Raw genomic sequence first — 25,373 nt, 5'->3', positions numbered from 1 at the left:
CTCTGCTCTCTTAAAACTATTGAAACCTTCTTTGCTCTAAAAATCTCAATGCAAGGCCCTCAAATACACCATAATATGTTCGCTGGGCCATATTGTATGATATATGGCAATCTAATTACATTTGCAACCTAATCCAACTTAACATTTAACCACGTAACTAAATCAAAACATAACAACTCAAATATTTTCCGCTTTTGTTGATGGAAACGGTTAAATATGAGCCCAACATTCACCATAACTGGTGCTAATGTTTGTTTGTCATGCACATTAAACATTTTCACATAACGAAGCAGCCATAAATGTTTGTTTCTTTAACAAAAGTGTTATTTATGTGCAAAAGATATTCCTTTTGTTGCTATATTGTTGTACTTTGGTGAATTGTTGTTAAAATTATCATAAAATTGTTAATAAAAGTGCGGACAATTTAACGACTACAGACAGTTATTGTTGTTGGGTATCGGCCACATTTACTGGGTTCGTTTGAGGCATTAAAACGAATCATAACATTTTGGCACGCAAACCAGGTATATTAGACTATTCATGCTTAGGGAGGAGAGCTATGTATGTATGTATGTATGTGGATATATAAATATTCGGGAAGCGTCAATATTTTGACAAATATATTATGTTATTCGTCTATTTTATAACTCATCACAAAAATGAAGTTCAAAATAAATTGTAGGGAGTTGTTTATGATACTATCACCTATGGATATGACGAACAACTAATGACATTTTTACCCAATACGTTGGTTAAATTTAATAGTAAAATGTCAAAAAAGTGGGTAATCTTTATTTATCTAAGTCCTATAAAGGTCCAGTAAGGGCAAATATACACAGAATGTTAAAGTCATATGTAAAGTTATATGTTCTACATTTATTTCAAGCATTTTTGTAATATACTTTAATTAGCTTTACACAATTTACTAACTGCAAGGGAATGCTCTTCAATATAGTATATAGTAATATATTTATATTAGAAGTGTTATATAAATATTTGCTTATTATTTAGTAGTATTTTAATTTAAAAATTGTTGGCATCGCTTTATAGTTTCCTACAAATTTGTTCATTTTAAAATGTAAAAAAAAAATATTTTACAAATGACTACAACACGATGTAGAAACTGACATTTAGAACTATATTTTTTTCTCGAAGCTTAATTAGTTTCGTAACAGTAACAAGCTTTCATATGTATTAGGAAATATATAAACCACTTCGTTGCGGAGACATTTGCTTTCCAATTTTTACTTAATTGTCAACCTCCACGAATTTTGGAAGGCAGGAAGAATACGTATGACTAAAAGTGGTACCATGTGGTACTGTCGCAATGATTCGGTTAAAATAACTACGCTTTGAAATATGTTCCAAATTATTCTTTTTTTTCTTAATCGGAAATCAGACGCCTAAACATATGTCCCAACAGACAAAATTTTAAAAGTTATCCAGCATAACATTGGTTATGACTCTGACTTCAAGAAAAGCAAATTAGAAGTTGACGTTTCGGTCTTAAACTGTACAAGGCATGGGAATACAATGGACTTAATTACAGGTGTGTGAGAAATAGGTCCTTCAAAATTCTAGTTCCACTCTGAAAAAGCTCTGATAGATTGAGAAAAAAATTTATTTATTTTGTGTTATGAAAATTTTGATAGATACATGTTTGCAATAACTTTGTTATAAAAACCTTTATGAATGTGTCGCCTTAGTCCCACAAAAGAAGCTTTTTGAGCCGCGTCCCTAATGGAGGGCATTCGTGCTTCACTGAAAATTTCGAACAAAAAAATTAATTACTACAAAACCTTTAAAACAAAGTTTAAAATTAAAACGAAAAGTCCCTGTTTTAAAGCTAATCGTTCGCCATATCTAGGCTCCACTGAATTTTGTATTTTGAATCTAAATACATGACCAGGAAAGCCTTTCGGTATATTAAATTTTTTATTATTTATATTATTTGGAGCCGTGTTAGTTGCTTTGCTAGAAAAAGCCCTATTACAATTCGGCCCAATATATTTACTACTCCATGAAGGTTACCCACACATACATATGTATATTTTTTATACTTATTCAATTATTTCACAGGATTGTCTTTGCTGTTTTGTGTTTGGTATGCCTTGCCTTTCCTTTCCATCATTTTGTTGATGTATGTTATTTTGATTCCAGACGCTATTTTATAGTCCTGGCATAAAATGTGTAGAAAAAGAACAATAAACATGTTTTATTGTTGTAAACACTTTTGGAAATTAAAATTTATATGTGACCAAGTTTTTGCCAAGTTTAATAGATTTGTTGTTGTCAAAAATTATTTCATAACAATTTGTACAAAAAAGTGGGAGAAAACAGACATATCACGACTAAATCGCATTAAAATATCTAATAAAAATTGTGATGGTTTCCTAAGAATATATAAATATCGGGGCATACGTTAAATTCTCTCAGTTCTTAAAAATCACGAATATTTATGATAAAAAATCTGAAAAATCTGACTTTATATATACCAACCATTATATATTTGCAAAAAAAGTTTCCTGAAAGTTTTCTAAGAAAAAATTTAAAAATGTCCTTAATATACTTGCATATTCCAGAGCACTGTGATTTCCGGAACAATGTAATAACGTATCCCATAATTCGGAAATAATGTTGAGAAATCTACAACAAAACCTCTATATGTCCCCCAAATAATATTTACAAAAATGTTAGAATTAAAATCTGCTACGGCTGAAAAAGACCTATGAATGTAGCTCAATTCAAAAGTCCTAATTGAGAAATACAAAATATTGCAGAGAAATTGTAAATATAATGTTAAGGGAATGCCTAAGGCTAATTTGAAAATGGTACTCCCTCACCAGTATTAAAAAATTACCTAATCCTATATTTCCAATGTTGCAGATCTTTATTTATTTCGATGTATTTAAATCAAGCGCATCGTTCTCCTTGTATATATTCTGGCATGGCTCAAAGCCTAGTCTATTCATACCTTGTCACTATTAAAACACAAATAAATTTCGTATCGCAAAATAGGTGATCACTTCTAACTGAAACAAACAGAGAATATCATGACAGGCCTTCCACTCAACTTTCTCAAACTTTCTCGTCAATTGTTTTTTTTTATAAAACCTTCTATCCTTCTCCTAATGAATTTGCCAACATTTTTATCCGACTTTAATATGTCAGCGAGACCAGTGAAGCAAGCCATTATTGAATTGTTTGCACACATCCACAGATAGGCAAATAAAATCCTAAGCAAACAATTTCTTGTCTTTGGTGACTTTATTAGTGCCATTAAAAATGTGCTTCATTCGCTCTTTTTTTCTATCGACCACTTGCCCGGCTGTTTCTATCCTTTATTTCCATGATCACAGGAATATTGTCCACCAAATGCTAGCACACACAGACGCGCTCTCTCGCACTCGCACTCACACACACACACACACATCTACATAGACTCCACACCGAGCAACATAATAAAATGACAGTCTATTTAATTGGAATGCGAGTGGTTTTGTACACTGGCTACACCTGGTGCACTTTAATTGTGGAATTGTGGACACTTGCCATCATGTGGCTGTTCTGGAATGGAATAATGCCACTGCTGAGCTTTGCAATTTCTGCAATCGCCTGTTACTCTGTCTCTACCTCTCTCTCTCTCTCTGCCTTCCGGCTGCTACTATTGTTCCAAAAACTTATTAAACTAAAATGGTGGAAAACCATCAACGAACGAGCTGGTGAAAAGTGTTTTAATTACAGGGAACAGATGTGGAAGGAGGTGGGGGTGCAAAAATGCCTGTTGTTGTCCAATAAAAGAAATCCCCCGAGCTATGGCCGTCGTTTGGGAGTCATGATAGGTGTCGTTTCGCCTTGGCCAAGACACGGAAAACAACAAATCTCAGCACCGTTAATCACCATCCTTGTATGGGAATTTGGAGTTTTATGTGTCCGTCCAATGGCTCGTGGTAAGCTGATGATGCTAATGGTGTTTATTTGTGCCTTGGATTAATGATGAATTTATGATTGCCTCAATGCCTCAGTGACTGTTTCCATTTTATTATCTCGTAATAATGAGCTCTGATTTGCACAGATTTTGTAAAGCTTGCAAATGAAATACTGTTGCTAATTAACCCAAGAATATACAAAGAGAGATAGAAAGAGGAAGGGGCAGAGGAAGACCAAGAAATCAAAGCAGACAGAAAAAAGGATGTGCGTGCTTGAATTTTAATAAGTATCACCCATGAAGGCCTCCATGACTAGATAGCCTCAACAACATCAGCAACTAACTAACTGCCAAAGGGACTAACCACGACAGCAACAACAACAAAACAATAAGGCGGTTATTAATAATTTTTTTCTTTCTTTGCTTTCCTTGCTTCTCGGGCGACTAAATCATTATTTGCCAATTCAGTTCCTCCGGATAGGTTGCCCACCCAACCAATATATTCAATTAAAGTTCTGGGTCGTGCTCATCTCCAAGGTAGTTTCCCCTCACAACCAACATACCGACACACAGGCATTTGAATTGTTGTGTCATTGTCATAACCGACCAACCCACCCACCCACTCAAATTGGTTACTATTAGTGAGACTTAAGCTGAATTTGAATGCTTTATTTTGATTTTATTTTTTTCGCCTGTATTTACATTTGTTCTGCCTTCTTGTTTTCTTTGCAGATTATCCACGCGTTGAAGTTGGCCCCGAGAATCCGCTGCGTGTCGAACGTGATCGTACTGCAAATTTGGAGTGTAATGTCGATGCCAAGCCCAAAGTACCTAATGTACGCTGGACACGCAACGGCCGATTCATTGGTTCGAGCCTCGTCCACACCATACATCGTGTCAGCATTCAGGATGCCGGCAAGTACACATGTTCAGCAGATAATAACCTTGGCAAGACGGGAGAGCAGGAATTGATTTTGGATATTCTGTATCCGCCAACGGTGGTGATTGAGACAAAGACCCGTGAAGCCGAAGAGGGCGATACGGTGAACATTCGCTGCAACGTTACCTCTAATCCTGCCCCCATTACCGTGGAATGGCTGAAGGAGGGTGCCCCAGAATTCCGCTATTCGGGGGAGGTATTGACCCTGTCCTCTGTCAAAGCCGAAAATGCTGGCAATTACATTTGCCGAGCTGTAAACATTATCCAATCGTACGGCCAAGAACGTTCGGAACGTGTTGGAAATTCCACAGTAGCCCTACTGGTGCGTCATCGCCCCGGCCAAGCGTACATAACTCCCAACAAACCAATTGTGCATGTCGGCAACGGTGTGACATTGACATGTTCCGCCAAACCTCCAGGCTGGCCAGTGCCACAGTATCGTTGGTTCCGTGATATGGATGGAGAATTTACAGCTGCTCAAAAGATCTTGGCACAAGGACCCCAGTACTCCATACCCAAGGCCCACTTGGGCAATGAGGGCAAATACCACTGTCATGCTGTCAATGAATTGGGTATCGGCACCATGGCCACAATTGTCTTGGAAATCCATCAGCCACCCCAATTCTTGGCCAAATTACAGCAGCACATGACTCGCCGAGTTGCCGATACGGATTATGCCGTCACCTGCAGTGCCAAGGGCAAACCAGCACCCACAGTTCGTTGGCTCAAGGATGGCGTTGAAATTCTGCCCGAACTCAATCTGTACGAAGTGAAAACAAATCCCGATCAAGGACCAAATGGTATGGTTACTGTCCAAAGTATGTTGAAATTCCGTGGCAAGGCCCGTCCCAATGGCAATCAGTTGGTGCCCCACGACAGAGGTCTCTACACTTGTCTCTATGAAAACGAAGTAAACTCGGCCAATTCGAGCATGCAGCTGCGCATCGAACACGAACCAATTGTGTTGCATCAATACAATAAAGTGGCCTACGACATACGCGAAAAGGCTGAAGTGGTGTGCAAAGTGCAGGCATATCCCAAACCCGAATTCCAATGGCAATTTGGCAACAATCCATCACCGCTGACCATGTCATCAGATGGCCACTACGAAATCAATACCTTCACCGATAACAATGATATCTACACATCCGTCCTACGCATCAATTCTCTAACACACGCCGACTACGGCGAGTACACGTGTCGTGTTGTGAATTCACTGAACACCATACGCGCTCCCATACGTCTTCAGCAGAAGGGACCTCCCGAGAAACCCACCAACACCAGGGCCATTGATGTTGGTTCCAACTATGTGACGCTGTCGTGGGATCCCGGATTCGATGGTGGCATCAACAACACCAAATTCTTTGTAAGCTATCGTCGTGTGCCCATGCCCACAGAAGAACAACTGATCCCAGACTGTGCAACTTTGGCGACCAGCAATACAGAATGGATGGAATTCGACTGCCATCGTGACAATCCTTGCAAAGTTACGCCACTGGATCAACATCAAAGCTATTCATTCAAAGTGAGAGCCCTAAATAGCAAGGATAAGTCGCCGTACTCCAATGAGATTTTGACCACGACCAAAGTAAGCAAAATCCCTCCACCACTACATGTCACATACGATCCCAATTCTCGTACTCTGGGAATCAATGTGGGTGCAACCTGCCTGTCACTCATCGCAGTGGTTGAGTCCATGATGAACAGTGACACACCCATGGCGGCGTGGGAGGTTATCGATCAAGTTAATCTGCAACTATCTGGCAATGGACCCACATTCAAAGAGGCTGTGCTAGATCGCCTGGTTGCACCCCGCCGCAGTACAGCTGGTCGTGCTCTGGGTCACTCCATAAACGGCGATGAGGATGAGGACATGAGCATGAACACCTTGGCCTTGGAAGACGATCATCAGCCCACAGTTCGTGTAAAGCTGTGCTTACGTTCGAACCATGAGCACTGTGGTGAATACACCGATGCTGAAAGTAAGTAAACGTTACCTGCCCCTCCCGCCCCTTAGGTGGGAATGCAAAACAATTTCTGCCTCTGTCTTCGAATTTTTTAATTAAAATTAAACATTTTCTCTTACTCTGTGTTTGTCTTTCCTTTGTCTTTGCAGTTGGCCGATCCTATATTGCGGAGGCATCCGCTCTGGCCACACCAACCTTAATTGCCATAATTGTTTCGTGTATCGTTTTTGCTCTGTTCGTTGGTCTGCTGCTCATGTTCTGCCGTTGCAAGCGCAATCAATCGAAAAAGAGTGCCGCGGCCAAAGATTATGAAATGGATTCGGTGCGGCCATCAATTGTTGCTGCCCAACAGAGCCAGGCACCGCCACCCTACTATCCGGCCAGTGGGCTGGACAACAAGGCTCTGGAACATTCCATGGACCTGGCGCTCAGCATGGAGGAGCAGAAGAGTGCCTTATATGCCACGCAAAATGGTTATAGCTATCATCCGGGCAGTGGTGTTGTGGGCGGTGGTATAGGAATACCTGGCCATACGATACCTGGCAATGAATGTAAGTACTATCCTCCAACACACACAGACTCAAACTCTCGCCGAAAGAACAAATTTGTTACCATTTATTATTGTGGTTCGATGGAAATTAAAGTGTTGCTCTTTTATGGATGAATGTGAGCGATTACGAAAATTGTTCCCAGCGATGGGCAATTGCGGTCGAAGAAAAATTGCATGCAATGATGAGTTCTCTTGGCATTCGGCTAAAGTGAAATGCAATTAGTTTTGATATCGAGCAGAAAGGCCACTTTGTAGTGTTGGAAAAATGGAAGAAGAAAACATCCATGTGTCCATTCCATGCTTGTACTTGAAATAGTTTGTGAGGCTTTAAGTAAAATATTTTCAAAAGTACTCCACTCATTGTGTGCTTCGGTTCGGAACGATTTTGGTTTAGCTATTTATCAATCCCCGTGCAGAGAAATTCTGTTTTTAAGCCAAATTAATGATTTTCTCTTGGGTGCTTCCGGTTGGCGAGCATAATCCCACGATAGGAATGCCGGCGAAAGTGGCAAGAGGGATTGAGTGAGAATCTGGTTGGGAATTTTGTTGAAACAGCAGTTTTGTTACCTGTGGCTGCTTTCACACCGCAAGCTGTTGTATCGGATTAAGGTGTAGGAAAAACGAAATAAACATTAATCGTTCATTGTTTACCAGTTCCACACCAGATACTTTTCGCCCATTCGCACACACTCACACACTCGAACAAATACTACTTAAAGTTGCTGCTGCTCTTGTTGTTGTTTTAATAATGATGTCCGTCCTCACACACTACCTCACCTGGCCATTCCTTGTCCTTGTGCAAGTGTGGTTTACTCTCACACACACTCCTTGTGCTCTTCGGTATGCCATTGGCCATTCCCCAAGCCACCAAACCACATGTCCTGTCAAACACTGCATCCAATGTTTTGTTGCTGTTTTCAGTGTTTGTGGCCATGGGCATGTGATTGTGTGTGTGTCCGAGTGTGTGTGTTTGTATTTGTTGTTGAGTAAATGATTGGGTAGATTTTGTGGTTTTACGCATTTACAATGTTTCGCCAGAGAAACGATTCATTATTAATTGTTGCCATTGTTTATGGCTGTTGCCTGGTTCGTCGGGTCCGTTGGCTGCTTCTATGTGTGCCAAAGTATTTGTGGCTATTGTGCAAAGTCCTAACACAGAAGAGCACTTGGCCAAGAAGTGCCAGTGTGTATCACAATTTCCATTCCTTGTTTATATTTGTTGTGTTGTTATTCAATATTTGTAGCAGTTTCTTCGTTATTTTTTTATAGACTTGGCGTTCCATTTTAGCCTGCTTGAATCCTTGGGTATTGCACTCTGTTGGAATTCCCTAAGAATTTCCACAAACCGAGTTACTAAGACCCTGTTTTAATTTCTTGGCCATCCTTCATCATACAAATGGATGGAGGGAAATGGCAGAAGAAATAAAAGAAAAATATAAAATGGAATTGCAATCCTAGACGTAGTCATAAAGAACAAATTAATTTTGTATTGCCCCCTAGGGGGCGTTCGTGATTTCTGCAAAAGATGCTGACTCATAGCCAATATACAAATTTCATTCTGTTCCCTATGCGCTTTTTTTTTCTTTGGCTGTTGTTCGTCCTTTTTGATCTTGGATGGGCCAGGCGAAGTAAATGTTTACTGAATTGTTATTTTCAATAAATATGGAATGTAATCGATTTTGGAAATACGCACATATTTTCCACAGGGAATCGGATGTACATACAATAATTAGAAGAGTTTGTAATCAACGTCTTAAGGCTAATATATACATAATGTAAGAATCCTATGTGAAGCTACTTTTTCTTCATTTATGTTAAGCATTGTTATAACATACTTTAAGGCGCTTCATGCAAGTTGTTAAAATTTAAGAAAATTTATTTTGGACCAAATTCCGTCACACCTTCCATATTTCATTGAAATTGGAGATATTTGATGCACCAAATATACGAAATCGGCCTAATTGGGAGATATATCCAAACTTCAACCGATTTCAATATAATTTGGAAATTTTTTACCAATTTCCACCATACATTCTGCATTTCATTGGAATCGGATATACATATCAAATATGTAAAATCGACCGAAAATATATATGTTGGAGATATATATCCGAACCTCAACCGATTTCAATATAATTTGGCTTTTTTCTGTACTAAATTCCGTCATTTATTCCAAACTTCATTGGATCGGACAAACATATCGTGTTTGGTACATCGGATATGTGAAATCGGCTGAAATGAGATATGGGAGCTATACCCAAACCTCGATCGATTTCAATAAAATTTGGCGAATATATTATTGTACCAAATTTCGTCTCTCAGCCCGAATTTCATTGCAATCGGACATACGTATCGTATTTGCGGCATCAAATAAACCAAATCGGTCGAAAATATGTATGGGAGCTATATTCAAATCTGAACCGAGTTCAATATAATTTCGCTAACTCAATTCGAATTTCATTGGAGTCGGCCATACATATCGTGTTTGGAGCATCAAATATGTGAATCAAAATATAGGAGCTATATATCCAAATCTGAACCGATTTCAATACAATTTGATGTAACTATTTTTGCCCAAATTCCGATAGGTACTCCAAATTTGAAGACTATATCTGTAATCGATCAATAGATATGTGCATACAAAAACTAATTTGTTTGGAGGTACCTCCGATTCTGATGCTATATCTCCCGTTCCAAGAGGAATTTCCAAACGTATATAACCTATGTTACTTTCAGGCTATGCTGTAGCATATTTGGAATTTTTCAGGAATTTTGTTGAGCAGTTTTTGAGTCTATAAATTACAAACAAACATATAAACATTTTCCTCTTTTATAGATATAGATTTATTACGAATTGACATTTCCATTGCATACTTAAAGACGCTTCCATTAACTTGGAAAGCTCAATGAAACGCTATTATATGTTAACTATGTAATATAATACGCAATAGTATACATTTGTATGCTATACTTATACTATAAAAATATTACGTTATAAAATGCTTCAAATTATTTATTTTTAGTTTAAAATGTATGCTCAAATTTAAAGCAGTCATTTTACATATGACTCTGATATAATGTTTAAACTAGCCTTAAGATGACAAAGGAATAAGTTTCTTCAGGCCTCTTTCTTCATACTCTCTATTTCTCCCTCTCAGTAACTCAGATTTCTTTAAAGATTTCTTTCAGTACGCATATTTTCCTACTGAATCCCAAAAATTACCAATACAATTTTGTAAATTTTCCAATATCTTGCCTTCAAGGCCTAAATTTGGACTAACGAAAAAGTATAACTTAACCGTTTCCGTCGTCCAAACAATGTATGTCATTTAATGGTTTAATCATAACTTACAATTGTTTCTGATTTGTTTGATATTTTTTAATTGAATTTTTCCAATTGACATTTCATCAATGGAATTTCGCTTTCAGCTGATTTTCACAATAGGCAAGAATCGTTTTCATTTGTACTTTCATTTTGCTTTCAATTTTTTTACCAATCGGTTTTTTTTTCGTCCTATTGTTCACACACATACAAAACAATTCGAAGCATTTGTCGGCAAAGAATGAGTCTTAAAACAAGAATTGTAAAGCATTGAACTCAAAACTACACTTGCATTAAGCCAATTAACAAATAGCAGTAGCAACAACAATTGTTTTTGTTGTAGCAATGATATTAACAAAGACCACAAAACAAAATAACAACTACAACAACTCATTGTAAATAGGGCTCCGACTAAATGGAACCCCAAAATGAAATGCTGCGAAAACAAAAGGGAGCAAAAGTGGAAAAAAATTAAATAACAACAACTAGAACATTTGCTAAATGCAGTGCAAACGCTTTAAGGTATTAGTGGCAAATACTGGAGCAGCTTATGGTTAGAAACTGGCCAACTATTTTACAAAAAAAAAAAAATTAAACAAAAATAAAGCTTGCAAAACAATGGCAGAATTTTCTAGTTCGATTTGACATTAAAACAAAAACAAGAAAACATAAAAAATGACAACGAAACAACGGACTATGGGTACAAAATGCCACTGGAAGATGTTTGGAAATTTAGCGCAAAGTTCAGTGAAGATGGCACATATTTGAAATTCAATATACCATGAAAATAAACTCATTTGGTGACCCCATTTAAGGCCTTTGAAAAAAATATTAATTGGTCTGCTGAACCAGCAATGTGACCCCTTCGGCAACTTTACAGTAGTAATTATTGCCACCACCGTATGATGGCAATATCTAGGATTTGGATTAGCTAACCGCAGTGACTGCTACCTAAGCCAACCGCAACATACGCGTAAAGTAAATTTATTTTCCACTGCAGATCCAGCAACGAACGACCGAACACAAAATAGAATGTATGACAAATTTGTAGCGAGAAATGTCATATTTTGAGCAAAAGTAATCGGTACCAACACAGACATGAAAATAGGTTTGAAATCTATGATAGTCGCGAAAATAGGAACCTTATTATACATCGCCATAAAAATGGAAATAAGAAGCCATCGGATTGAAGTTAGATTACATAATAAAAGGTGTTAAGAATTCTTACTTGTAGGGCTCTAACATACAAAAAATACTTGCATTAGAAAATCGCCTATGGAACTCTGTCCTGATCTGATATTGGCATTGGTTCTATTTCAAACTTTTTGGAAAATTCAAAGAATCACAGTTTCACATTTCATAACTTAAATGCAATACACGTGAATCGTACTTTTATAATCGCGTGTATCTAATTAACCCATTTTTACAATAACAAGTATCTGAGTAAGCGTGCTACTCAATATTCTATATCTGAAGTTGGAATGATTTTCCACTTCCAAAGGACATTACCACTGAGAGGGACTTCATTCATTTCGCCCATTCTGTATCCACAACGTGTCCCAAGCATAATTGCAATAAATTTAAATTTCTCTCCCATACCATCCAACTTTCTAATATTATACCGTTTACTTAGTAAATGGACAACAACTGCAACAACAGTGTTGCTTGGTAAATATAAAGTATTTACTTTGTGGCTAACATAAACTATTTTGCAAATGAAATTTATGTTAAATATGATGCAGTTTTGCTCAAAGAGAAACTTGTTTCCCTTCTAACGAAATTCCTTTCAAATTGTATCCTTTTACATTTTATTTTATCATCATTGGAGATGAGATTCCTCCAAGTGGTTGGGAGTGTTCATTTCTGTATTTTTTTCTTATTTTTCTTTTTGATGTGGCAGGGTATGACTTGGCCAACTCCTGCAAATGCTCACTCACGCACACATTCACACACACACACACAAACATATAGCACAAGGGCATAGTGAAAAGTTGTTTATTTAATGTTTGCTCCTTTCAACAGATGTTGCCGCTTTGCGTGGAAGCTCTGATGAAAAGCAATGACAAAAATTAAAAAAAGAGAAGGAACTGGGGAAAAAAGTGGCGCAAAAGAAACAGAAAGATGTTACAACAGCATTTTTACTGCTGCCGCTGCTGGTGCTGAAGCAAAATGACACCAGTAAAGCAAAGAGATTGCCTTAAGGTCGCTGTGACTCATAACAAAGTTGGGCCGAGACGCAAATTGTGCTTGTCTTTGTATCTTTGTCTGCCATTTGGCCTGGGTTCTTTGTTTAACTCATTTCTGGCAGGATATGCGAAGAATGAGTTTAAACGTTTTAAGATACATTGCTGTTGATTTAAGTTTTTTTTTCGGTTTGAGTTTAATTTTCTTATTCAGTAAATTTGTTGCTTAAAGTATTTTTTTTATTTTTAAAAATATGTCTCATACATACAAAGATTACACATTTCTTTGAAAAACCATTTAATACATTTCCCCCTGCCCCAGGCAAACTATGTAATTTTCCCTGAATTTCTCTGAAGAACTGCAAATTTACTGCACAGACATTAAAGTGTGATTTTTGTTTTTGCCTAAAATGCTTCCCTCTCCTCCCCTCCAAAAAAAAAACTTATCAAAAAGTATTTCTTCTTTATAATGAGTTTTTGAAATGCTTCTCTACGCATTTTCACACATCTACACGCACACACACATGGCAGCCAGAACCAACACATCACTTGCTTATAACTTCATTTAAAAGTTGAGTGTTTTTATTTCGAAAATTGTTTGTTAAAATTCCTCACTTGTTGTTGTTGTTTTGTTACTCCATAACATTTGTTTTTATTGCTCCATGGCCATTACTTGCATAACAATTATAAGCGCTACCTCCTAATATGCTTGTTTCAAATTTCCATTAGCCATTAAGCCTAAACGTATGCAATGGCAAGTTACAAAAAACAACTAACATTTGCATAGAATTCCATGCACTCTTTGTTGTTGTTGCTGCTCGCTGCTGTTGATTTTTTCTCCATTATCTCTCTCAATTTTGCCTTCTCTTCTTTCACAAAAGTTAGTCGGTTTTGGCATTCATAGTTGCTGAATTAGTTTTTAAATGAAATTGTGGTCCAAACAATAACAATTGCTTACCACTTATCCTGGCATTGTTGAACAAAACAATATTCTACAGACATTTTGAGGTTTTCTTTTGTTGCTCAGCAAAAAAAAAACGAAAGTTTGAAAACGAAAGGGTTATTATGTTTGGCGATGTTGAATTAAACTATTTTTCATTTGTTAAGGTCAAGTTACTCATCATGTTAGAGTCATATGTAAGTTGACTTTTCCAAATTTAATATATTGCATTTTTATAGCATACTTAAAAGGGAATCCAACAATTTTCAAATTTAAAAGGAACGCTATACTATACTGCAGGGTGAGACGAAAAAACTGCAAACAACTTCAGACCGAACATATCGCAATATTCCATTCGGCAAATATTAGAAAATGAGCTCGGGGTAAAGCCATTGAAATTTCAAAAAGTGCAAGAACTTACACTGCAACGGAAAGAAAATAGACTCAAAAGAGCTAAAAAGTTGCTTCGCTTAGCCGAAAGTGGTGAACTGCCGAAATTGGTTTTCTCCGATGAGAAAACATTTGTTGTCCAGCAGTTTGTAAACAAACAAAATGATCGGGTGTACTTGCCAAAGAGGTCAGCAGAAAATGTGCACCTTCGGTTGGCCACCAGAACTCAAACGCCGGCCATGGTGATGGTGTGGGCCGCCATAACAGCCGATTGTCGCTCTACGCTTGAATTAATCGACCGTGGTATCAGAATGAATGGTTGGCACTAATTATTACTAAAGTGTCGATCACCTCAAGCAAGCGCTTCGCCGAGAATGGACCAAAATACCGCAGAGCAACATTCGAGCAGCGTGTGACGGTTTCATTGGCCGTTTGAAGGCCATAATTCGTGCCAAAAGTGGCCAGTTCGAACAAATCTAAACTTATTCTAAAATTTGAAGCTACTTCCGACAATGTAATAATTATGGCGTTTGACTTTGTTGCAGTTTTTTTTATCTCACCCTGTATTAACAATATACTGACATGACATTTCATACGAACCTAAAAGTATGCAATGTTTTCCGAATTCAATTTTCCTTAGTTCAGTAACCCGCGGTTACTCTCAGAGCGAATTTCATATTTCTCCCTGTCTGTAGTTTTACCATTAAAAATAGGGGAACAAAGACGAAATTTCTGTGGCACATAGGCTTATTTGAAGAACCATATACCGAAAATTTTCTCTGAGCATTGGCAAAGTGCTTACTCGTGGTCAGATCTCTTGGCAATCTCTGATTAAATTGTTAATGGCACTGATTGTGTATGTATAGAGAAAATTACGCTTCCTGAGAGCACGCATGCATCTATTTGCTTGCCCTGTTCTAAAAACAAAATTGTGGGGATACCAAACCCACACTTCCCTTCAGAATAATGAGTAGATGGGAAACACACGCAGGGTCACAGCTGTTGAAAATAGGAAACATTTTGTAGACATTTATATCTTGATGACATCAGGATGAATGATTCAATTCTTAAACAATGTTTATATCGACCCTCTCTCTGAAGAAAAAGTCAAGAGCTTACAACAGTCCTACTCTGGTTTAAGTGAAGAGCACCACAAAAACATGGGATGTTCGCTCTTTTCTCCCCAGTTGTGTTAAATAATAAGATATCAGTGAACATCAAAGTGTTTTAAGTGCCAATTTAACATTTTATGTATATTTGAAGCACATTTTCCAATATACTAAAGTGAAAAGTAAAATTTCGAATATTTTTTATGCAAAATTGGAATTCCTATTATTTGTCTCCTACTTGACATTCATAGCATAATAATCATAATATAAATATATAAAATTATATGTTAGTATAATCAAAAATATTAGTATATTTCCCATCAAGAAAACTTTTAAATTTTCTAAATTTCGATTTTTTTTTTTTTGATAACCCGTTTGAATATTTTTTTTTCCAACTCAAATAACCCTATTATCCAAATACTTAAAATTCTTAATTAACATTGTGTACAGTTGTTCCGCACAAAACAATAAGTGTTAATGAGTATTAAATAATTTGTTAAATGAATTTTGTTTAAATGAATTCACAAATTCATTTGTCGAAGCACGACAAGAACGAACCTTTTGCAAAGTGTTGAAATATATGAAAATGAAAACTAAATGGAAATATATACTTGCGGTTTTCTAATCCAGAGATTTTCTGAGAATAGTGCCAAGGCTTTGTATAGCAATTGCATTTGTGTAAGCATTGAGTCAAGAGATTTGTTAATTAATTGTTGCAGAATGTGATTGTTAAATTTGTGCAGATTAAAGAACTTAACAAGAATAAGAACAACAACAACGACAACTACTACAACTATGACAATAGTAAAATTCAATTTTGAGAGATTTTCGAAAATAATTAAATGTCAATTACGAATATTTGTTTAAGATTTGTATAAAAGGGTCATTATCCATCCCTAAAGACAATATAATTGTGATGATGATGATGATGATGTCGGTGAAGTGTGACAAAAGATTTGAAGTATGTGAATGCATTCTATTATGGATTCTTAATATCTGATTTTATTTCCAATTTGTTAATTAAAATTCAATCAGAATTTATGTCTTATTTATTGCGAACCTATTTAAGCTAACAATGATATATGATAAATTTGAATTGTTTAATAAAAAAATTCAGGACTGGATAACACCGAGTAATAATGTTAATATAATTATTAGATCATACCAAAAGCCAACTTTTTAAACTTATTTTTTAATATTTTGTGACCTTTGCTTTTTTGGTTACTTTAAAGAGCCACCAACTACAAGCTTTCCTACACATGTTTAATGAAAATTCCACTGCTTATCCAATAAAAGTTGTTAACTTTATTTCTAGCTTAAATTGCCATATCACCTACGCACACACACACACACAACAACTTTGAGTCCTTAAACGTTTTGAGTTAAATTTTTGCTAACTTTTCCCATCTCCACCTTTTCCTTCGTTTCTTTAAGTAGTTTAATCCAAGAAAATAACTTCATTGTAAATTGTCACTTAAGCTTTTAATTTAAGACGAAGAATAAGAGAAAAAAGCAGTTAAGTCAATTGCAGTAGTTAACTGCAACAGCTATACTGCTATCGATGTTGGGGGGCTTTAAGGCTACCAAAAGTAGTAGCAACTACAAGTGCAACAACAACTCTCAAGGTTGTCGTAAGTTACTTTTAACTAAGAAACCAGCTAGAAATTTATTTTGTAAATCCTTCCCCTCTCCTCTGTGCATAGAAGAGATCTATGTTTGCCCAAATGTACGATGAGAAAAAAACAACTTCATACCCCTTCGTTGTCGAATGCACTTTTAATTAGAGAACAAGATATGTTGTTGTTGTTGGTTGTTTTTTCTGATTTTTACAGTGTTTTGCGATTTGTGCTGTTTTGGAGCAGATAGAATTTAAACAAGCAAAAAAGCAGCTAAGTTCGGTTGGTCCGAACTTTTAATACTCTCCACCAGTTGGAAGAAACTTGAAAATTTTCAAAATTTCCAAAAAAAAAGCTTAAATGAAAACCTTAATATGAGGGCTATACAAAGACGTGGTGCTGGATAGGTAATATTGTGTCATGGGCTGTAGTACAAATTAATATCTTTAAATACGAAATTCCCGTAAAAAATGTCGCTAAAATCATCAATATACCGAATATAGGGAGGTACCATTATATGGGGGCTAAACGAAGACATGGACATGCATACGAAATTTTTAGACATAGACTGTAGTACCCATTATAAACTTCGAATACAAAATTTGAAACAATTCGGGTGATCGGGAGGTACCATTATATGGGGACCATACGAAAACGTGGACCGGCATGGCCCATTTACGAACTTAAATTGCCTACTAGCAAAATACACATGTGTTCAACATTTTAGTCTCAATTCCTTCGAAAGAGCGTGATAACAACAGACAGGCGGACAGACTGACATCGCTAAATCGTCTTAGAATTTTACGCCGATCCGGAATATATATACTTTGTAGGGTCTATCATGAATATTTCGAGAAGTTACAAACGGAATGACAAAGCTAATATACTCTCTGGAGGTATATACTTTAAATATAAGATGAAGGCTGTTGTAATATTGAGGGACTTATCTGTAAATTCCTTTAAAACATTTCAAAATATTCATTGGTTTTGAAAGAAAAAAAAAACATCCAAAGACAATGTTGTGGCATGGACCTTCTACAGCCGTCCCTCCACATGTATTTAGAAATTAGCTTAATTATTAGAAATAAGAAGGAGGAGTAAGATACAGGTTAATATGTGGCATATTTGATGTAAATTTGGTATGTTCCATGTATATTTTGCATGTCCCATATACATTATGTAAGGTACTTTCACGATTTAGAATCTCATAAGAATTTCTCATTTTTGATTTAAAATATTTTCGAATGGGTTATGAAGATTTAGAAATGTTACCAAGGGCCGTTCGACAATCTCCAAAAATTTTGTTCCAAGTTCCAAACCCATGATCTTTGCCAAATATTTTTCCTTTTTCAAATAACCCAGTAAACACTTTTATCGTTGTTAAATATACACTAAGATATTGTGTTTGTTTATGCAGTCATCACTTTTATTTTCTATTTGAGTTGTGGTTTAATCAAACACATTGCATTTAACTTCATGTGCCATGGAATAGTGGCATACATACAGGGTGTCTGTTTTTGGAATGATACACCATTTTTTCCGAAATCAGAATATCAATTTTTGTTAATTTAAACTATAAAGTTAAATTTCCACTCAAATTCTACAAATTTCCAACTGGTATTGAAATGATGGTTCAAACATAAAAAGACTATAATCCAGAATTTGTTACACAATGTCACACACCAATTACACCTTTTTTCCTAAAAATGTAGAATTGTAAATTTTTTAAGTTTTGCCTTGTTAAGGCGAAGATCATATGTTATTATATGATTTATGTGCTTGTTTTCTCTTTCGAGACGAGCTTAATCATCTGAAATTTGCAGTGAAAAGGAAAGCCAGATAGACACTATCACACACTCACCACTATGCGACGCGTTTCGCCGTTGGTTAAGCGGCTCATCAGGCATATTTGGTGTGGATGATGGCTTACAAGGGTCGTTCTATTTCGAACTTATTGCAAATTAGCATATTCGAATTACACACCAGAAACTCTCCAGGTTCGACTCACTTTCTATTGGCAGATTTTTTATACCCTCCACCATACTATGGAGGGTATATTAACTTTGTCATTCCGTTTGTAACTCCTCGAAATACTCATGTCAGACCCAACAAAGTATATATATTCTTGATCAGCGTAAAATTCTAAGTCGATTTAGCGATGTCCGTCTGTCTGTCCGTCTGTATGTCTGTCTGTTGTAATCACGCTATCTTTCGAATGAATTGAGATAGATGGCTAAAATTTCGCACACATGTTTATTTTTGCAGTAGGCAGGTTAAGTTCGTAAATGGGCCATGTAGGTCCACGTTTTCATATAGCCCCCATATAACGGCACCTCCCTATATTCGGTATTTTGATGATTTTAACGACATTATTCACGGGAATTGTTTCAAATTTGGTATTTGAAGTTCGTTATAGGAACTACAGTCTGTGACAGAAAATTGTCTGTGCGGGTCCAGGTCTTCGTATAGGCCCCGTATATCAGTACCTCCCTATATTCGGTATTTTGATGATTTTAGCGACATTATTCACCGGAATCGTTTCAAAATTGGTATTTGAAGTTCGTAATGAATACTACAGTCTAAGATAGAAAATTGTCTGTGCACGTCCATGTCTTCGTATAGCCCCCATACAACGGTACCTCCCGATATTCGGTATTTTGATGATTTTAACGACATTATTCACGGGAATTGTTTCAAATTTGGTATTTGAAGTTCGTTATAGGAACTACAGTCTGTGACAGAAAATTTTCTGTGCGGGTCCAGGTCTTCGTATAGGCCCCATATATCAGTACCTCCCTATATTCGGTATTTTCATGATTTTAGCGACATTATTCACCGGGATTGTTTGAAAATTGGTATTTGAAGTTCGTAATGAATACTACAGTCTGTGACAGAAAATTGTCTGTGCGGGTCCAGGTCTTCGTATAGGCCCCATATATCAGTACCTCCCCATATTCGACAAACAATGCCTATGTATGTCCACGTCGTATAGACCCCAATATGACGGCTATATTCGGTATTTTTAAAATTTTAACAGAATTTTTAAAGGGTTTTATTTTTTAAAAATTTCCAAATTCGTTGCAAATGGTGGAGGGTATTAAAAGTTCGGCCCGGCCGAACTTAGTGCTTTTTAACTTGTTAGTTTTGGATTTTTTGCTTCATTTCCTAAGAATTGGGAAACAAAAGTTCGACTAAGTATTGTCTTTATTTTATTCTATTTTAATGAAAAATATCGTCAAACCTCTCTAAAACAAACAGCCATTAAAAGGAGCACCGCATCTTCAGTGTTTCTTTGAATGCTCATTTCGTCGAAAACAGAAACTTTTTTAACAGTTACAACTTTCTTGGGAATAAGCAATCAAGAATACATACAACGTCAAACCCGTCGCAGTTTGATGTTTGGCTGTGCAAAAGTGCTGGGCTCGCCATGTTTGTTTGTTTGTTTGTTTTGCATGGTGCAGCCCACTGTACACGACGAACATCTTCAGGTGTTGATGGCATGACTGCGAAATATTCTAGAATGATGGCTTTCCAGATTTCTTCGCACATAAAAATGTGTGAGTGTGTGTTGTGTGCGTGTGTGTGTGTGTTAGTTAAAGAGAGCGTTTATATGTCGGTATAAATGTGCGAGTTTGTTGGTTTATGGGGAACGTGTTTTAGTGCCACCATAAGTGATTGTTATGCACTTTCTAAAAATTGTAATCTGCAGTTTTTGCTTCTTCGTAGTCTGCTTCGTTTGCCTTTTACAGTGTCGTTGAAGTTGTTACTGTTTTTAGTACACATACATTTTCCTTGTCGTTTTGCGAGCAATTTGGACCATCGCTTTTAAGCCATATTGTTTATTGTTGTTGATTAAAATGGTTTCTAACAAAAAGTTAGTTCGTTTATGTATCACCGGTTTGTCGACCAGCTAGCGGAGACATTTTCCAGTTGACTGCAACTAGCTGATCATAAATGACAGGAAGTTATAAAAAACAAATATTTGCAGAAATACTTTCATTTCATAAAAAGCGTATTTTAATTCTTTGTTGTAATAATATATTGTTAAATGAAACGGTTACCAATTCGTTTAGTATATTATTTTTAATCAAATGTGTTTCTTTATCTGAAGAGTTGAATAATGAGTGTCTGAATGGGAGATTGGTGAAGCATGATTTTAGGCAAAAGTCAATCTGAATATTTAAGCAAGTATTAAATTAATAATATTAATACTGAGGTTCGGTTACATTTTCGAGTATTTCGAGTACAACCTCATTGGTATACCAAGTATATTCAATAAAATGGGATTAAACCCCAGTTATTAGCTGGTAGCCGAATATACATTTTTTTTATTTGTTTACACCTTTTTCCACACTAAGTGCCAATAATTACTTGCATGTTTCATTCACATTTTAAATTCTGTTTGAAAACCAAAAACACGATTGTTAACATATAAAAGTTTCAAATGTGATTTAATTAGCGATAAACTGTCAATTTGTTCATTAAATTCGTATTGAACAAATGCTGGCAATATTGAATATTTAATTTGTTTTTTTTTTTTGTGCTCTAACAACAATTTTTGTTGTTGTTGTAAACATTGCCGAAACTTTTCCTCCAGTTTTTCCTTTCAAACAAAACTTTCTTATTGTTCTTCAAGCCATCAGCCAAATGCAATCCTTTTTGTTTGCTTATTTTTAATTGCCAATTGTGTCGTAGATACCTCCATTCGCAGGACACCTAAGTTTGAATTTGTGTCACTAAGGATGTGCTATGTGTGTCTGTGTGACTTCCGTTCGTTGTTGCTGTTGCAAGATTTGTTTAACTTTTCGCATTTGTAACAAAAGATCCTAAATTCGCTGTACACCAACATTTGAAGTGGTGCTGATCCTTTTGTTAGTCTTTGACGGCTACCTATGCTGTGCAGGGAAACTTTTTTTATTTCCTGTTTTTCTCTAACACTTCATTTCTTTGGCTGTAAAGTGAAAATTCTTAGCCCTTGAAGCCAATTGCAGGGAGCTCGCTGTAACAACGGTGGCAACAAGCAGCGATATCACCAATGCGCCATCATCATCGTCATCACCATCGACCAACAGCCAAAGGCACCCAAATGAAAACACTGCAGTTTTCTGTTGTCAATGTTGTCGGTATGTTTGCCATTGAGCGGTAGTATGTGTGTGTGTGCGTGCGGGTGAATGTGTATGTGATGGTTACTTCCGTTTGCTATCAACTTCCGTCTACAATATGGCGGCGCTATAAATGTCGTTTGGTGCAAGTTTCGTGCTTTTTTTCTGCTTCGTTTTCTTCTTCTTCTGTAAACTTGTCTCTACAATTGTTTGTTGTCATTGTCGTTTTATTGGGGAACTACAAATAACAAAAACAACAACTATGTCAGTGTTCTATCTCTTGTTATCCATTGTTTGGTTGCTTGTTTGTTGGTCGGTCGGTCGGTTGGTTGGTTTGTTGGTCCCTGGATTTGTTATATCTCCAAAATTTAATCTTTGTCGGCGGAGTATTTGCTTTACTATGTTTATTTGTTGGGTCCCTGTCATACGCCCCAGTCAGCAGCAATAAAAGTAAGTGGAAGGAAAGATGAAAAAGGAGCGAATTCTTCTGCATCGAACCATGGTTGGTTGTTGTTGTTCAGTCCATTCGAAATTGGCAATTCATTATTGTCCATTGGTCGTTTGGCTTGTCCTTGTTCCTTTCTTCGGCCACAGGAATGGCTGTTTGTTTTTATTCCTGCAGCAATTGCTGCCGCCTTTTGTTGCTGCCACTTTGATTTCTTTGGTGGCGACTTTGTTGTGTTGTTGTCACATTTGTTGAATGCAATAAAGTTCTAAAAACTGTTCTTTGCTGCTTCGACTTTTTCGTGCTCTGAGTTGTTTTTATTTTTTGATTGTGGTCAAATTAATTTATGGCCAAATGGCTTTGGACAATTGGGGTAATAAATCTATTTAAGTATATTGAGTGCAGATTTTTTTGTGAGTGTTGTAGTGCTTTCTGCTCTGCTCTGCTTTGAGTTGAGTGGTGGATGCAAACAAAGATAAAACACTGCAATTTGTTGTCTGCAATGAATAATAGAGTTGTTAATTAATTTCAAAAGCAAAGTACAAAAACATATTTTAGATCCAAAAAAAAAAAAAAGAAAGCAAAGAAAGACGAAATATGAAAGAAGCTTGTAGTTTGTTTTAGGGATAATATTAATTTGTTTTTTTTTTTCTCTAGTGGAAATTGAGTGCTGTTCATCAGAAAAAATATGAATTTAGTTTTATTTCACTTAAATTCACAGAGGGGTGCGAAAGGAGATTTTAATATATAATATAACTGATAAATTGAAAAAAATGCATTATTTTCAAGAAAATATCAGCTTTTATAGAAAATAGATTTCTAGATTTATTATCTAGATTTAATAATGTGGACTCTATCGTGGTTTCACCAGACGTACGGGCATCGCTTAACCGACTAAAAATTTTACGCTAATCAAGAATATATAACTTTTTGGGGTATCCGACGAATATTTCGAGGCGTTATAAACGGAACGACAAATGAATTATGAAATAGTAAAAAAGAAACAAAATTTCCACGAATGGTTTTAAAAAAGAACAAAAAATTGCGTTTTATAATCCGTTGTATTTATTGTTGTTTAGGGTCTAAAATCATTTTCTGGAACCTGCAGTGAGTTTCTGTGATCTAGGTGTTCTGCCATTTATGTTGTATAGGGTCTAAAATAATTTTGTGGGACCTACAGTGGGTTTCTGTGTACTAGGTATTCTGCCATTTATGAACTCAGGTCATAAATCCAAAAAATACTAGTAGTTGTCAATATCTCAAAAACCAATAGACTTGCAATAAACAAAGCGAAAACTTTCTCCCCCTTTTCAATTTGCCGCATATGTTGCTGTAGCCCAGTAAATTAACTTTGTCTTTTTCCCAGAAATAATTGTTTGTAATAATTGATGAACTTGAGATAAATAAGCCACTACTTGTATCTAATAACTATAATTTCCTTTGCATGACATAAAGAACATCCTTCACACAATACAACTAAACAAAACTAAATGTCATGTGTGTATGTTATCATAAAATGCCATCAGATCATTGGGGGGATGGTGCGGAGGGGTGTATACAACACATACTAGCATTTCGAATCTAATTACTTCAGACAAGATGTCAAAAGTCGTACAAACATGACCTTTGCTCATTCATTTTTATTGTAATATGCTTGTATTGGCAGCCATCTAAGCATAGGTTGAAAGTGGTCATATGTGTGTGTAAACAAGAGAATAACATTTTGTTTGTCCTTTTTTGTTGTTTATGTTTCCACTTCCGGCACACACAGAGGACATCATCCGCATCTTTGTACTATAGCCAACATCGCGCAAACATTTGCATCTTGTCTCAGCACTTATGGAATTGTAATTTAATTAAAAAGTTTCTTCTCTCCAGCATTCTTGTAGTAATTGTGATGCGATGCAGTAGATCACCACGTGTGTCTATGTATGTGTGTGTGTGTGTGTGTGAGAGTGTGTGCGTTGGTGTTTATTATGCCAAGCAGGTGTTTTATGAAAATGTTTCTTTTGCCACTTGAAGGTATTTTCTTTTTTTTCTCTGTTTCTTTTCGTGGAAAATAATTTGCTTCTATGCCACTCGGTTGTAATAAACACGTTGCCATAAATTATTTCCCTGATAAACGCAAACATTGCCGCAATAGAATTCGCGTCGAGTGAGGTCTCGGGAAATACGTCTGTATTATGTTTTTCTTATTTAATCCGATGAAGGTGTGTAAGGTATGTGCTTACAATGCCATTGAAAAGGTGTTTCGTTCTGATGGCAACGTGTTTCTTACAGATTTTTTCCATCATCTTCTACTTAATTCCAAGAAATCAAAAATCGTTTTCTTATTACATTACAAGGTTCAAAACTGTATTTTTTCCAATTTGTATTGCATTAAAGAAATTGTGACATTTTTCCAGCATCCAATCAACTTATGTGATAGCTTTTAGAATGTCTCCCTATTTATTTTCTATGGAAACCAATTAACAATTCAATTTAACTTAATTTTTAATTGCAGGGGTCAATATGGGTTACATTGAAAATAATTACTCCAATTCAAATAACGGCGGCAGCGTGAATTCACAGGACTCTTTGTGGCAGGTGAAAATGTCCGGCGCCGCAGGCAATCAGCCTAACATGATGCCAGTGTCACACAATAACTACGTCGAACAACAGCCCACCTATGGCTATGATCCACTGACGCATGGCGGCTATGGCGGTGTTGATGACTATGCCCCATATCCGCAGTTGACGGCAACGCCCAGCCAGCATGGCGATGAGTATCACAATCTACGCAACAGCCAAAACCCATCGAGACAAGACTACTGTAGCGATCCCTATGCATCGGTGCAAAAGCCGAAAAAGCGTGTTGACCAACATTTAGGTAAGTTGCCAG

At 36.4% G+C, this 25,373-nt stretch overlaps 1 protein-coding gene across 1 annotated transcript in view; it reads left to right on the top strand.

Moving 5' to 3' along the window:
* LOC101900488 (cell adhesion molecule Dscam2) overlaps positions 1–25,373 on the top strand; it is a 275,819-nt gene that overhangs the window by 231,006 nt on the left and 19,440 nt on the right. The window contains exons 6-8 of the mRNA XM_005181985.4: positions 4,661–6,850; positions 6,985–7,386; positions 24,996–25,361. Coding sequence (XP_005182042.1) covers positions 4,661–6,850; positions 6,985–7,386; positions 24,996–25,361 — 2,958 coding nt within the window. The remainder of the gene's footprint in view (positions 1–4,660; positions 6,851–6,984; positions 7,387–24,995; positions 25,362–25,373) is intronic.

The sequence above is a fragment of the Musca domestica genome, unplaced genomic scaffold, assembly GCF_030504385.1.
Source record: "Musca domestica strain aabys unplaced genomic scaffold, Musca_domestica.polishedcontigs.V.1.1 11, whole genome shotgun sequence".
In the NCBI taxonomy this organism is placed as follows: Eukaryota; Metazoa; Arthropoda; class Insecta; order Diptera; family Muscidae; genus Musca; species Musca domestica.
Note: the sequence above shows the minus strand (reverse complement) of the source record. Positions and strands in the feature narration are given on the sequence as shown.